The sequence below is a fragment of the Otolemur garnettii genome, unplaced genomic scaffold (assembly GCF_000181295.1).
Source record: "Otolemur garnettii isolate 467f Iridium unplaced genomic scaffold, OtoGar3 scaffold00033, whole genome shotgun sequence".
Classification (NCBI taxonomy): Eukaryota; Metazoa; Chordata; class Mammalia; order Primates; family Galagidae; genus Otolemur; species Otolemur garnettii.
Window position 1 is genome coordinate 15993189 of NW_003852428.1, and position 15312 is coordinate 16008500.

The 15312-nt window shown below is 44.2% G+C and overlaps 1 protein-coding gene across 1 annotated transcript in view; it reads left to right on the forward strand.

The window, feature by feature from the left end:
* The window catches only part of SEMA5A (semaphorin 5A), a 340395-nt gene that overhangs the window by 260312 nt on the left and 64771 nt on the right, over positions 1 to 15312 (forward strand). Inside the window, exons 14-15 of the mRNA XM_023513080.1 lie at positions 3325 to 3506; positions 7355 to 7498. Of these exons, the coding sequence (XP_023368848.1) occupies positions 3325 to 3506; positions 7355 to 7498 (326 nt within the window). The remainder of the gene's footprint in view (positions 1 to 3324; positions 3507 to 7354; positions 7499 to 15312) is intronic.

The following is a 15312-nucleotide window of genomic DNA, read 5'->3' on the forward strand; positions in this document are numbered from 1 at the left end:
TTTGAGCAGATGTTTTCATCCTACAGGGCACTGGCAGGTGTTAGTTTCAGGGCTGGTTCTCCTGCCCAGTTGAGGGAGGATACCAGGTGAACAGTGTCTGATTCCCTGGACCTCCTCCTCTTGCTCACAAGGTGGCATCAGGAACACCAGCCATCACAGCTACACAAAACAATGTCCAGAGCAGGAAGGACTAGGAGCAGAAAGCATTTTCTTTTCTTTCTTTGGAGGAAAATAATTTCTAGAAGCCTCTTGCAGTTTCCTGTAGAGTCTCATTGGCCAGAATTGGGTCACATGTTCATCCCTAGACCCTGCACTGGCCCAAGTGAGGGAGTTGCCATTACCGGCTGGCTCAGACCAGTCGGGATTCACCTGTTGGCCTCTGGGACATCCAGTTCAAGTTCAAAGGAAAGGCTGGTCTTAATGGCAAGGAATAATTCCCATAACGAACACAAAACCCCTTCCTTTCAAACTATTTTCTTCATAAAAACCCTTCTACCTTGGCCTATCCTGCCATGAGTTCTTTGGAGTGAAAGGACTGAAAAAGTGAAAAAAGTCTTGGTTTTCCCCCAGGACGGAGATTTACTCTGAGAGAGTGTGTGACCTGGAACTCCCTTCCGTCGTCATCTGTTTGTCACCGCCATGTTGTTAACAGTTTCCTCTCACCTCACCTCATAGATTTCCTGTGCTATCATGACCTCCCATAGCTGCGGCAAGCCTAGCAAACTCCCGGCTCATTTCCTTTTCATCTGGAGACCAGGGGAGCTTGGAGAGAACCTTCTTTGTCCCACGTCCTTTAATCTGTCCCGATTATGGCCTCAAAAGTTTCAGATTAATATTGAGGGGATTTATAAACCTTCCAAAAATCACAAATGCATTCTCAACCTGCATTATCCCTCACATCTTCACAGAGAAGTGAGGCAGATTGCTAGAGGGAAGTGACCAGATGTCTCTGAGAGCCCCTTGCACTATCTCTGTGCTGGTCAGCTCCCTCTCCACCCCCTGCCCACTATCTACCACAAGGGCCTGACTTCCCCAAGTGCAGATGGTCCCCTCTGTGGTATCTTATTGTCTTTGGTTCAGCCAATAGGAGGCAGATCAGGAGGAGTGAGGCTGGGTCTCTCTCTCCCTCATCCCTCTTTAGCTCCGGATGGCTCCAGTGTGACTGTCCCCTCCCCATCTGCAGGCTTAGGGGATTCTCAGCTCCTCTGGGGGATTTGTCACTCTTCACGGTTTTCTTGACACAGCCCCCACTTCTGTCCAGATTTCCCTCATCACATTCTCAAAATCCCGCAGATTGTGGCTTTTTTGTCCTGTCAGGGACATGACAGATGTGTATACTTAAGATATAGACCCTTCTTCTTTGGGACCCCACATATAACACGGAACTATGTGATTTTTGTGTTATTGTTTGCTTTTTAACTTGCGGGTCTTCCTTTTCTGACACTACAGTAATATTCTAGAGGCCTCTGACTCCTCTCTAATGCTAGACTGGGTTGGATATTTATAGATAAAAAGGACTGCAGGTGAGGAGGAAGAGGTATTTTATGCTAACCATTTTATGTGGATGTTAATATTCTTAGTTGGTTTTGCTTTTTAAATCCAGTAATTTTTAAGCGCCTGAGGTTTCTGCATCATTTGGATAAACTGTGACACATTTTTTACACATCCACATTTGGCACCTGCCTCCACATCACACATGCAGCAGCCCTGGGGTGCCCACTGGCGCAGCCCATCCCTAGCTCGGAAATCCCTTCGTTCCACAGTCCTTCCTCCACCAACAGAAGATCTGCAGGAAATAGTCTGTATCCCGTACAAATCCAGCTGGGGAGCCAACCGTGGCTGTAATTTGAAAAGAAATAGATGGTGTTCATGTGACAATGCCCCACACGACAGCAGCATCCCTTTTCCTTCTCATCCCCAACACTCCCCCTCGTGTCCCAGGCCAGTGGTAGGACTGTGGAACGGGGAACTGAGTTCCTTGTCATCCACATCTGGATCTAGTCTGGCATAGCAGGTGTCATTTGAAGGTCACAGGGGAAGGTACGTGGTACCTTAGTTGTATTTGTGGAACCAAAATGGAACTTGCCACCATTTCCACATGGCCCACCCAAGAGGGCCTCATGCCAACCACGTGACAAGCATTCTGGTGGCATTTTCTCTTTTCCCTTGGAAGACTCTTCCCTGCAGGTAAGGGAGGGTCAGCATGAGAGGAGCAGCTGGTTCTACAGGTCCCCACAGCAACCTTCCCCCTGCCCCAGACTGCCAGCACAGTACATCAAACAGCAATAGTCACAGTCAGTATGGACAGTTAAAATAGAGTGGGCCAAACTGTGGAACAGAGCTGGCTGATCACTGTTCTGATCGGGTGCTGGCTCTTTGTACAAGGAACGTGTGCTTTTTGTGGTGAACAATGACAGCAGTGTAGCAGTGTTTGTGTCACAGGCAGGAATCTGAGTGTAAAGGCACATGGGGATTTGTGGGTGCAGGTACGGTGCAAGGTCACAGCCCAAATGATGCCTACTGGGGAGTCTTTAGGCTGGAGGCGAGAGGAAGGTCTGATGAAAGGTGGAGGAAGAATGTTGAAAAGCCCCAACAGAATCTCGGCCTCGCTAGCTCCTTTACCTGGCCCCTCCTTTGCGCTGTAAGACTCAGGACAGACCCTTACTGCTCTTCCCTGGCCCTGGGAGCTTGTCACCTGTCCCCTGCTCTGGGTCCATTGCTGGACTTTACACAGGGAGCAGCCACACATCTGGCTCCTCCTCACCACCCCCTAAGCTCTCAGAAGGAAGTTAGAGCCTGGCTGGACTGGGGGGCTCCTCACAGGCAGCAGAGCTGTCCCTTAGCAGGCATGCCTTAAATATGTTTTGGATTAAGTGTTTCAGTTTAAGGTGACATTAGAGCCAGGCCAGGTCTTAGATAATAACCGGGTCTTTCCATTTGTAGAGGCCTGTAACCATGCTTCAGCTGTGGAGCTGTGATTTTCACTCCCATTCTTCTCGTTTGTTAGATTTCACGCATGTGAGGGTCACTCTGCCATAGCTTGATCAGTCAGTCACTGGGATCCTTCTCTCTCCCTCCTCTTGGCCAGCCTCCCTCCTATCACCTGCTCCTGTTCCCTCTCCACCTCCTCCCTCCTCATCATCTCTCCATCAGTGATCTCCGCGAGTGGTACTGCTTGGCTTCAGAACACCCCCTCGTGCATTTCTTTCTACCTGTAACAAAAAACATCCCAAGGGGATTTGGTGGTCTTTGGGGAGGTCTCTTACTCTGTTATGTTTCCAGCTCCCACCCGTCCTGACAGCCTCTCTTGGTTTTGCTTCCTAGACCAGGAATCTCACTGTGGATGGACGCTTTGGCGCGTGGTCTCCGTGGACGCCCTGCACGCACACAGATGGCAGTGCTGTGGGATCTTGCCTCTGCCGAACCCGCTCCTGTGACAGCCCGGCCCCACAGTGTGGTGGCTGGCAGTGCGAGGGCCCCAGCGTGGAGATCGCCAACTGCTCCAGGTGTGACACACAGGACACTGGGGGTGTCAGACTCAGACTCCCAGAGGTCTGGGAAATCGCTCATAACACAGGCCAGATTTACTTTTTGGTATAGAATGTTGGCAAAATGACAAAGATATTTGCCACTTAAATATCACCTGTGGAGGAAAATTGTAAACGATAAATTATAGATCTAAACCTGCTCATATGTTCATTGTTAGATGAGGAAAAATATTCCTTTTTTGTTGTTGTTGTTTTGTTGTTTTTCTTTTTGAGACAGAGCCTCAAGCTGTCCCCCTGGGTAGAGTGCTGTGGCATCACAGCTCACAGCAACCTCCAACTCCTGGGCTCAAGCAAGTCTCTTGTCTCCGCCTCCCAAGTAGATGGGACCACAGGAGCCCACCACAATGCTCGGCTATTTTTTTTTTTTTTTTTTTTTTTGGTTGCAGCCATCATTGTTATTTGGCAGCCTGGGCTGGATTTGAACCTGCCATCTTAGGTGTATGTGGCTGACGCCTTAGCCACTTGAGCCACAGGCGCCGAGCCAGGAAAAATATTTCTAATGTGCACAGCATGATTGGCTTGTTCAAGGAAAATATCGTGTTAGTTAAGAATCTTCCTCTGAAATATGTGCGTTCCTAGTCCCTGACTGGTGGAACCTGCTACATTAGTTAGGAGATGGGTGAAGCCAAGGCTCTGATCAAAAATTCTCTGCTCTATGTAATGCATGAACTCAGGACCCCCAACTCAGCTAGCAACAGGCACTCGGTGGCCGGGGACAGTTTAGGAACAGCACAGAGCGAGTTTCCTGCGTCCTCTGCTTCTGTCCTGCTGACTGCTGGAGTTTGGTCACACTCCACGCAGCACTCTTTCCCTTCACCTGTAGCCGGTGACCACAGAGATATTTTAAGCATGGATCAGGAAAGCTTCTGAAATCAGCCTCTAAACCTCCTCCTCATTTGTTCATTAATTTAGGGTATTTTCAAAAAGTACTATCTTCTTTCCATGAGCCTATTGAAAATGGGAAAAATCTCAGGGAAGGTAAAATGCAGACTTGGTGATCAAAGCGTCTAAGACCCCAGGGCGTCTCTAAGAGGGGGAGGGAGGCTAGAAGAGGAAGCGCAGGTGCAAAAGGCAGACTCTGTCCTCTGCTCCCGTTCTGCACACCACACAGCGAAGGGAGTAACTCAGGCTGCGGAGATTAGGCTGTTTTGCATGATAGGAGACAAGGGCCTATCAAGTATATTACACATTGCCTGCTTTCTGTGAAACTAGGTAGTTTCCATCGAAGCCTGCCAGAAACTTTATAACAGCTATCAAACTGCTATTGTCAGAAGATTGTAATAGAGTACCTAATACCCTCCTTGCATTGTTTAATGGCTGAAGGCTTACCAAGTGCATTGCTGTGCCGGGTTTATTGATACATCTTCTGTTCTCGTTTTAGTTGGAAAGTCATTCTCTGCAGAGCTGCAATACTGCAAGTGGTTATTTTAAGATTAAAAATTAAATAAGTGAGCTGGTTTTACTGATGCTTTAAATACATGAGGGGACTGCCTTGTACTGACAGTCACAAAAGTGATCCACCTGCTGACACAGGCTTCCTTTGTGCTCTAATCAGCACGGGGAAGTGTGAGGCCCAGGTCCATGTCCTGAATTCAGACATACACAATTACACTCACTTATCTCCTCATTCATTAAAGTCCTGTTACTGACACATACTTTTTATTTATTTCCTACCTTGTATACAAGTTCCATATATTATAAATTGACTATATCATAAAATTTTACGTTTGTTAATGTTGGAAGTTCTCTTTTCTGCATTATCTCTATTTTAATCAGCTATTTTTAATTGCACACAAATTGTATGGACACCCTGTATATAAAGAAACTTTAAAAAGGTTATTTTATTTGTGTTGAAATTGCTATCTACGTTTGGATGTAATTTAGTGACTAACTTGGACATATTTTAAGATTGTAGGTAACAGAGTTTAAGATAATAGCTAATTAAATAGGAAGACCTGTCTTATTTTATCATAATTTTAGTTAAATTGTCAAAAAAGCAGCTTTACTATACTATCATACATACATATATATTTCACTTGTGTCACCGTTTTGGTAAATAGGTAAGTACTTTATATATATCATTAAGTTTCAGTAAATAAAGCAGGAAATACAAAATATACTAAGACTTTTTCCAGAGGAATTTTTATTTGAAATTATTATTATTGTTATTAATTTTTGGTAGAGACAGAGTCTTTTATTTTTTAATTTTTTTTAAACTTTTTCAGTGGTTTTTTTTTTATTTTTATTTATTTATTTATTTATTTTTGCAGTTTTTGGCCAGGGCTGGGTTTGAACCTGCCACCTTCAGCATATGGGGCCAGCACCCTACTCCTTTGAGCTACAGGCGCTGCCCATCTTTTTTTTTTTTTTTTTTTAATAGAGATAGAGTCTCACTTTATCACCCTCAGTGGAGTGCTGTGGCGTCACACAGCTCACAGCAACCTCCAATTCCTGGTCCTAGGCCATTCTCTTGCCTCAGCCTCCTCAGCAGCTGGGACCACAGGTGCCCGCCACAGTGTCTGGCTATTTTTTTGTTGCAATTTGGCCAGGGCCAGGCTTGAACCCGCCACCCTTGGTATATGGAGCCACACTGTCCCCTGAGCCACAGGCACTGCCCTATTTGAAATTATTTTTAAAATTGTATAATTAACTTATTACTTATACTTGGATCTTCAAGGGCACAGTTGAGAACCTGCATATTTTTATAGAAATGCATAAAGTAAAACTGAGAAATAATATTTTTTTTTTGCTGAGGGACATGCAGATGGATGTCTATCTACTAGGTGGATGGATGAGAGTACATATATCCTGAGAAATGTATATATTATTGCAGATGTAGAAAAAGAAATTCTACATGGTTTCCACAGACCATCTCTGTGGAGTTTGAAATCTAAAGTTAATAAATATTTTAGCACATTAAATTTTTAAAAATACCTGTAACTTATTTTTTAATAGCAGGGAAAAAACTGCTAAAGGAGCTATTTAAATTATAAACAGTCGGAATTCAGTCACTTTAAGGAAAAAATGCAACACTTAACAATCCCTCGAGTTATCAGTAATGATTTGTTTATTTTATATGCCACTTTTTAAAAATTATTTCATTTTACTTTTTATATGTATATGCATCTACATTATCCCATAGTATGACATAAATACACATCCATATATTTATATACAATTTCTACTTCTTATTTATGCTCTTTAAAGTCTCGTCAATGTGTGTTAAAATAGCCAAGAGTCTGAATTTGAAGTTCTTTCTTTCATTTTTAACAGTGTTTGTTTTAAACCTTCAAACATTATGTGAACATTACGGCACTCTGTCAATACGATCACTGTCAGCAAAGTCCCTGATGGTCGCTGATGTTAATAGGTTTTAAAAGAAAATGTTATATATAATTTCAGGTGGTCGTTTATTCTAAGTCGTACTTTTCATAGATTATAAATGATATAATACACATCAGAATATCATTAGTCTACTCTAGAGGTTTAGGGATTCTTTTCTAAATGCTATTCAGTGGAATAGCATTATTCTTCATTAGCTTAATATTTTCGTAACTTGGGTTTCCTAACAGTTTCTAATATAGCCCATATGAAATTATTTATAGTGCACTTAAAACTTTATTCCTAAATGTCCTCTCTTGGCTATAAACTGGATGCTAGTGGGTGGAACTGACAGTAATTGGGATTTACAGGGCACAGTCCCTCAGTCCCAGAGTCAGATGACGTCCTGGAACGAGGGCTTGTGACCCTGGGTGCAGACAGGAGCTAGGGTGGCGGAGTGATCATATTGCTTACTCTTCCCCCAGGAACGGAGGCTGGACCCCCTGGACGTCCTGGTCCCCCTGCAGCACCACCTGTGGGATCGGCTTCCAGGTGCGCCAGCGCTCCTGCAGCAACCCCACGCCCAGGCACGGGGGCCGCGTGTGTGTGGGGCAGAACCGCGAGGAGAGGTAGGTGCCCGTGCTGTGCCCAGCGTCGCCGCCACCCTCGCGCTTCCTCCCATTCCAGCCAGGCCTGTTTCCCTGCGGTTATGGTTGGATCTAGCTTAGCTTCCCTGTGGCGCCCCCTTCTGTTGAGCTGAAACGTCCCCTCCCTTTCCTGACATCCTTTAGTTTTGACCAAAGCCTCCTGTTGACAGCATCGTTGGGCTCCTCTTGTGCTGCGCAGTGGGGCTGACTCGGCTGAACGGTCCCCCAGGCAGTGGTGACCGAGGGACCACAGGCAGCCCTGTGCTGAGCTGCTGTTGAATGATTGTTCATGAAGAATTTAGCTAGACCAGTCTTAAAAGCTGTGATTCCAGGGAGGACCTACTAGGTTCCACGTCCAGAGCTGGGGGAGAGGGTTTGGTCTGAATTCAATTAGAAGCTGGAGCACGGGCGAGAACGTCTCTGGGTGTCAGTTGTGTTTATAACTGCTCCCTAGTCTGTTTGTAAATCCCCTCCATGCAGCCATAATGCAACTGAGAGTGGGAATTCTTTTCTGCACATATTTTAAGCTTTTAACACATCATGGCAACATTTCAGTTTAGTGTTGGATTTAATAACATACTTCTTTGTATAGTATTAGAATGTGGTTACTGCCTCAAAATCTGGAATTGTGATTTTTGAATCTTTCTTGACTATTTTATGTATATTCCAGTTTATCACTAGAAAAAACTTCAACTGGGTAAATTTCACAGCGATTTTAAGATTATTGCTTTGGTCTACTGATATAAACTGGATGGCTTTCAGTGCCTTTTAATTAGAATGTAGTAGGCTTGCATTCAGTGACATTAATTCAGTGGAGCCTTTTATAGAAATACTGGTAGGTATTTGCTATGTGATTAGTTTTGTGTAAACAAAACCATCACACCAACTATATATATAGGTAGTTCTCTACTAGGTATTTATTTTGACTTAAAATCAACTAGGAGATTCGATTCAATCCTTCCTTTCTACTCTGTGTGCCTCAATTACCAATTAAGATTTTTCATTCCTCTTGAGTAAGGAGGAAATGAAGATGATTTGTACAAAGCAGGGTCTGTCATTTTTGAAGTAGTCTCCTGAGACAGTCTCTGCAGGCCTGTCATTTCCTGGCTAATGCCAGTTAGTAAGTGGGAAATCTTATTATAGAAAATCATCTATCTGCTATTTCCAAGCCTTATATAATTAAAAATTGGTTAGAAGTTTTAAATGCTATAAATGATCACATGGCACAGGTTGAGCACCCCACATCTGAAATCCAAAATATTATAAAATCAGAAAGGTTTTGAGCACTGAAATGATGCCAAAAATGAAAAAAAATCTACAAATCATCTCATATTTCAGGTTACAGTCAAAATGCAGCTGAAACTTTGTTTCTTGTGCAAAATTATTAAATACATTGTATAAAATTACCTTTAAGCTATGTGTATAGGAAACAAGTGAATTTCATGTTTTTTTTATTAAATCATAGCTGTGCACATTAATACTATCATGGGGTACAGTGTACTCTTTCTGTATACAGTTCAAAGTACTTTCATCCAACTGGTTGACATTGCCTTCATGTCATTTTCTTTGTTATTGTGTTAAGACATTTATATTCTACATTTAGAAAGACTCACATGTACCCCCAAAGGATAAACCATAGACGTGATCCCACCAATCGCCCTCCCTCCACTCATCCTCCCTCTTACTCTCCCCTCCCTCTCCCCTTACCCCATATCTCCATTCTTTTTTTGAGACAGAGCCTCAAGCTGTCCCCCTGGGTAGACTGCTGTGGCATCACAGCTCACAGCAACCTCCAACTCCTGGGCTCAAGCACGTCTCCTGCCTCTGCCTCCCAAGTAGCTAGGATTATAGGCGCCCGCCACAACACCCGGCTTTTTTTGGGTTGTAGCCGTCATTGTTGCTTGGTGGGCCCAGGCTGGATTCGAACCCACCACCTTAGGTGTATGTGGCTGGCGCCTTAGCCACAGGCACCAAGCCTTTCTTCCTTTCTTGAGATACTTTGCTAAGAAGAATATTCTCCAGCTCCATTCATGTAAACATGAAGGAGGAAAAGTCTCCATCTTTCTTTATGGCTGCATAGTATTCCATGGCGTACGTGTACCATAATTTATTGATTCATTCATGGGTAGATGGGCACTTGGGCTTCTTACATGACCTACCAATTATGAATGGGACTGCAATGAACATTCTGTACAAATATCTTTATTGTAGTGTGATTTTTGGTCTTCTCGATATATACCTAGTAGAGAAATTATAGGATCAAATGGCAGGTCTATTTTTAGTTCTCTAAGTGTTCTCTAGATGACTTTCCAAAAGGGACTTATTAGTTTGCGTTCCCACCAGCAGTGTAGAAGTGTTCCCTTTTCTCCACAACCATGCCAGCATCTGTGATTTTGTGATTTTGTGATATGGGCTAATCTTACTGGTGTTAGATGATATCTCAAAGTAGTTTTGATTAGCATTTCTCTGATGATTAAGGATGGTGAGCATTTTTTCATGTATCTGTAGGCCATGTGCCTGTCCTCTTCAGAGAAGTTTCTCTTCAAGTCTCTTGCCCACCCTGAAATGGGATCACTTGCTCTCTTCTTGCTAATATGTTTGAGTTCTATGTGGATTCTGGTTATTAAACCTTTGTCGGAGACATAACCAGCAAATATCTTCTCCCATTCTGAGGAAAGATGAAATATTTGGGAGTTCACCTCACAAAGGACATGAAAGATCTCTATAAAGAGAACTACGAAACTCTAAAAAAAGAAATAGCTGAAAATGTTAACAAATGGAAAAACATACCATGCTCATGGCTGGGAAAATATTGTTAAAATGTCCATACTACCTAAAGCAATATATAATTTTAATGCAATCCCTGTTAAAGTTCCATTGTCATACTTTAAAGATCTCAAAAAAATAATATTTCATTTTATATGGAATCAGAAAAAGCCTCGAATAGCCAAGACATTATTTAGAATTTTGTGTTTAGACTAGGATCCTATCCCCAATGTATTTCATTATGTATATGCCAATATTAAAAAAATATGAAAAAAATAGGAGATCTAAAACACTTCTGGTCCTGAGCATTTCAGATAAGGGGTACTCAAACTATACAACCCATTTAGGCAAAATCATGTCCCTGTGTGCAAAGGTGTCACCAGAATCGAGGAGCTGCCACAAACCTAGTGTGTTATTACCTCTCCTGGGCTGAGCACACGCATGTGAGGTTAGCACACATATGTTTTCTGTACCTATATGATTTTTCATAAAGCGAGGTTTTAAAAAATGATTGGGCAAAATGAGGGGCAGTATGTTTGGGGGAATATAGTTAAAATGTTCCTTTTCCACAGGAAAAATGTTCATTTGTAGGTTAGCATTTGGAGGAAGTTTTGAATTTACGTACTGAAAAGATAGATGGCAAGAACAGAGTCTATACATGCACAGTTTTTATGAAATTTAAGCCTCCCCATTAAATAGTGTTTCTAGGGGGCTACCAAGAGGTTAATGAAAACTAGCAAAACCGAGTTCCTGATGTTTCTTCCTTGGCCTTCACAAGCAAAAGACTCTTAGATTTCACTGCCCTGTGAAGAGGAGGGTCTTTCCCTCTGAGAAATATAAAAGACACACCACTGTGATTCTGGCAGTGGAGACAGTTGAAACCTAAACTCAAGATGAAAGTAGACCTTGATGTCCATGGGAGAATATGAAGGACCAAGGACTAGGCACGTAGAAGCATGAATACAACTAAGTCATGCCACTGAAACCCCTTCGACCCTGAACATATTATGGGTCGCTACAAGTAAATGAATCAATTCTCCCAAAAGACTCCTGGTATTAACATCAGGATTATAGTTAGTTACTTCTCATCTGGGATGAAATCTCCAATATACAGAATAATTTCATCAGCACTTTGTTGCAACAAAAATATCAGAGGTATTCACATCATTTTTTTATGAAGAAAATCTGGCTTATTTTTACATGCACTTTAGAACCTACAGACACTATGTTTTTTGTTCTGAAATTTCCTTGAAAATGTTTTCTCAAATGTCAAGAACTGAGTAGAAACACTGATTCCCAAAGAGGCCACCAGCTAGGAAGAAGTTATCTTGATATCTGTAAATATCAAGATGCAAACGTTGCTATCTGTCAGTTTCCTCCTGCTGACTAACAGTGGTTCCACAACTCAGGGTCACATCTCACAGTCTCAGTGTCAGGAGCCTGTGGGGCTCCCCTGGGTCCTCTGCCCAGGGCCTGGCCAGGCTGCAGTCAGAACATCAGCCAGAGCCGTGGCCTCACCTGAGCCTGAACTGGGGCAGGATCCGCTTCCGAGATCACATGGTGGTTACCACTATTTTCGGTATTCAGTTGGTTCCTTGTGGGAAGCCGAAAACCTCAGTTTCTTGCTCAGTTGTTATCCGGAGGACACCTCCAGTGTCTTGCCAAATAAGCCTTCCTTGCTTCCTGCAACCGAGCCAGGAAGCCTCCTCACGAGATGGGCATTACTGTCTTATGTAACACAGTCATGAGGGTGACGTACTATCACAGTGAACTACACATGGGTGTTTCATTGGTTGGATGCCGACTTTCTGTCCACACTCAAGAGGAGGGGGTGATGCAGGGTGAGAAGTCAGGAGGTGGGATTCTTGGCTCACCACAGCGTCTGTGTGCCGTGTTGGATTTTCTGTCCCCCAGTCATTTCCATCCATCCCCCTGTGTGAAAGGAGCATTTTCCCCACTCCCACAGTCCCATTAAATCATCGCCTAATCCAGAACCTTATCATTTAAATCAGGCCCAGATGTGGATGAGGCTTCCTGGGGTGTAGTTCCCATGGGTCAATCTCCAAAACAAAGGAGATGAGTTATCTGCCAATGACACTCAGTGTGCAGTGGTGGGACAGGCTAACGATGACAGCAACCGTCATTCTGTTCAAAACGCAGGGAAATGGGAATGACAGAGGAAGACCTGCTCACTGCAGCTCTTCAGTCTGGCTGGGCAGTTCATTGGGAGTTGATTGAGTTTGGGGGTCCAGGCATGATGCTCCATGGTTCTTGGCTCTGCCTTCCAGGCTCTTAGTTCCTTAGTTCTGCTTCCCGAATTATCCTGCCCTTCTCATGAAGGTGGCGTGGTTTGCAGTTGGCCAGTTTAATCAGCCTCCTTCCTTCCGATAGAATTGAAAAGTTCCAGCAACTTTTCCTTTGCACTTTCTCTGTGCCTTTCAGTTCATGCTGGTGATACTCTATGGAAAAAAACTTTCTGGAAAACTTTCTGGGTCTTCAGTGGCGTTCTCTGGGATCCACTGCACAGGAGTCCACCCTGACAGTCCTTTTGCAGAGTGCCCTTCTCTATGTTGGGTCCTGCTGAGGTGGCTGAGGGACACCTTTGAGCTTGCTGGTGGCCTCTGCTGTCATGGAGAGGATCTTGTGGGGCACATACTTGCTCCTGGAAGGACCTTTTTTAAGACTTAATGCTACTCTGATTCTTTTATCTTTCTGAGGTTGTAACAAAAGGCTAGACAGTCACACCCTCAGCTTTTTACTCTGTGCCCGCCTTCCCAACAGTGCTTGGCACCTGTTTCTACACAGAATTATGACAGAATTATTATTTTCATAGAGTCTAGGTGTGCAGAAAAATGGACAAGTTATGGAGAAACAATAGTGGTTTATTAATTGGCTGTTAAAGGCAAAATGAAAATGAGCATCATGGGCAAAATTAAAATCCTAATTATTAATGCATCATGGAACGCATCTGTGACTTCCAATGCTTTAAGAGACCAGAAACTCAAGACAGACAATAAAATTGCAAAAACATTTAGCTCATTATTTGGTCTAAACAAGCAGCGTGTTGAAGTCTAGAGAAGGAGGGGCCCTCGGCTGGTCCAGCAGCTTCTGTTTCCTCTCACTTCTCTTGTTAGAAATGCTGCCCTTGCAGAGGGCGACACCCTGGCAGATCACGTTTATGGTCTACTGCAGAAGGAGGAGGAAAGGGGGGAAGGCAAGTTACTGACAGCATTAAAATGCAGCCAGTAGGTGACTTGTTCCCCGTGGTTGCAAGTCCCTGCCACATGCACAGACTGGAGTCAATTTTTTACTACAGTAACATGGTGGGCACTTCCAGAGGTGGCTCCTTATAGACAAATAGGAGACAGTGTTTGTGCACCATGATTTTTTTTTTTTTTTGGCATGAGGTAAATGGCACCTCAGCTGCTGTGCATTTTATTGAAGTTGGAGATTTTCTAAACACATTTATAGTCAAGTTTTCCTTTGCTCTCCTTCCTTTTTTTTTTTTTTTTTTTTTGGTTTGTTTGTTTGGGTGTTTGAAATCTGAAATTTGGGTTCAGTTGTCTGGAAAGTCACTGCCTTTCCCATGTCAGTGACCCGGTCTGAGATGGGAGACGGCCTTCTCTTTCTCATTTTACCCACAGTGAGCTACACGTGCCTATTTTTAATTAAATGCTGAGAGTTCTGCTATTCTGAATTTCCTCGACTTCTTCAAAAGGGATTCTCAAAACAAATGCAGTTTCCTCCTGGGACACTCCATGCACCAGCACACATGGTAATGTTTACTTATTATAACTCTGCACATGTGCACACACTTCCTCAGGTCAAATTCTCTTCATCTGTTGTCTCCTCATCTGCGGCTTGGTGCTTCTGTCCAAGGGCTATGCTCTCTGAGTTACGAGTCTCCTCCTTTCTTCAGCTGTGCCAAGCACATCCGCCAGCCTGAGTGCTGAGTCCTTAGGAGACTATATACTACCTTGAGAGGGAAACTCACCCCTTTTCTGTTGTCTCAAAAATGGAAAAGATGAAGAAGGGAGATAAAGTGTTCAGTTCCAGTCACTGTTCTTGTATTTGAAAGTTCAGAGAAACTAAATTGTTTGCCTGATTTGTTCTCAAGTATCTGGAGGCTAGTTGAATAGCCTCTGGCTCTCTCTCCAGACTGTCACCATCCAGACCCTTCTGGCTGGTGTTTCCTCCACCAGCTCTTTCTTCTGGAGCCACCTGCCCCCATCTGGGGAGGTGCAGATCCCATTTTGAAACATGAGGAGTTCTTTAAATCTGAGGGGCTCTGGGCTGCCCTCAGGGTGAGACACCAGCCCTAGTCATCACCTGACTCTGAGGATGTTATTACATCTCCAGAGCTCTGTGGCACTTTCTTGATTCCTTACAGAGTTCACATTTTCCCACCCTATTCAGGAAAGACAGGTCATTCCCTTTCCTGTGGCCTTTTTCTTATTTTATCTTCTCAAGAGAAGAAAAGGCCTTTGTTACTTCACCCTCTTCCCGTTCTCACCTTCCATGCTTGTCCGAAACACTAGCAGGGCTCAAGTGCCTCCTCCTCCTGGCCCCTGGGCTCGGCCTGCCCTCTGTCTTCACTCGGTGCCTGTTCCCTCCTGTTCCCACGACGTTTGTGCAGCTGGGTGGAAACAGTTCTGTCTCACAGCAGGGACAGTTCTCTTAGCTCGCTGGCTCGCTGTCAGGAGCCAGTGCCCTCCCATTTCCACAGCAGGACGGTTCTATCTTAGCTTGCTGGCTCGCTGTCAGGAGCCAGTGCCCCCCCATTTCCACAGCAGGGACAGTTCTGTCTTAGCTCGCTGGCTCGCTGTCAGGAGCCAGTGCCCCCCCATTTCCACAGCAGGGACAGTTCTGTCTTAGCTCGCTGGCTCGCTGTCAGGAGCCAGTGCCCCCATTTCCACAGCAGGACGGTTCTGTCTTAGCTCGCTGGCTCGCTGTCAGGAGCCAGTGCCCCCATTTCCACAGCAGGACGGTTCTATCTTAGCTCGCTGGCTCGCTGTCAGGAGCCAGTGCCC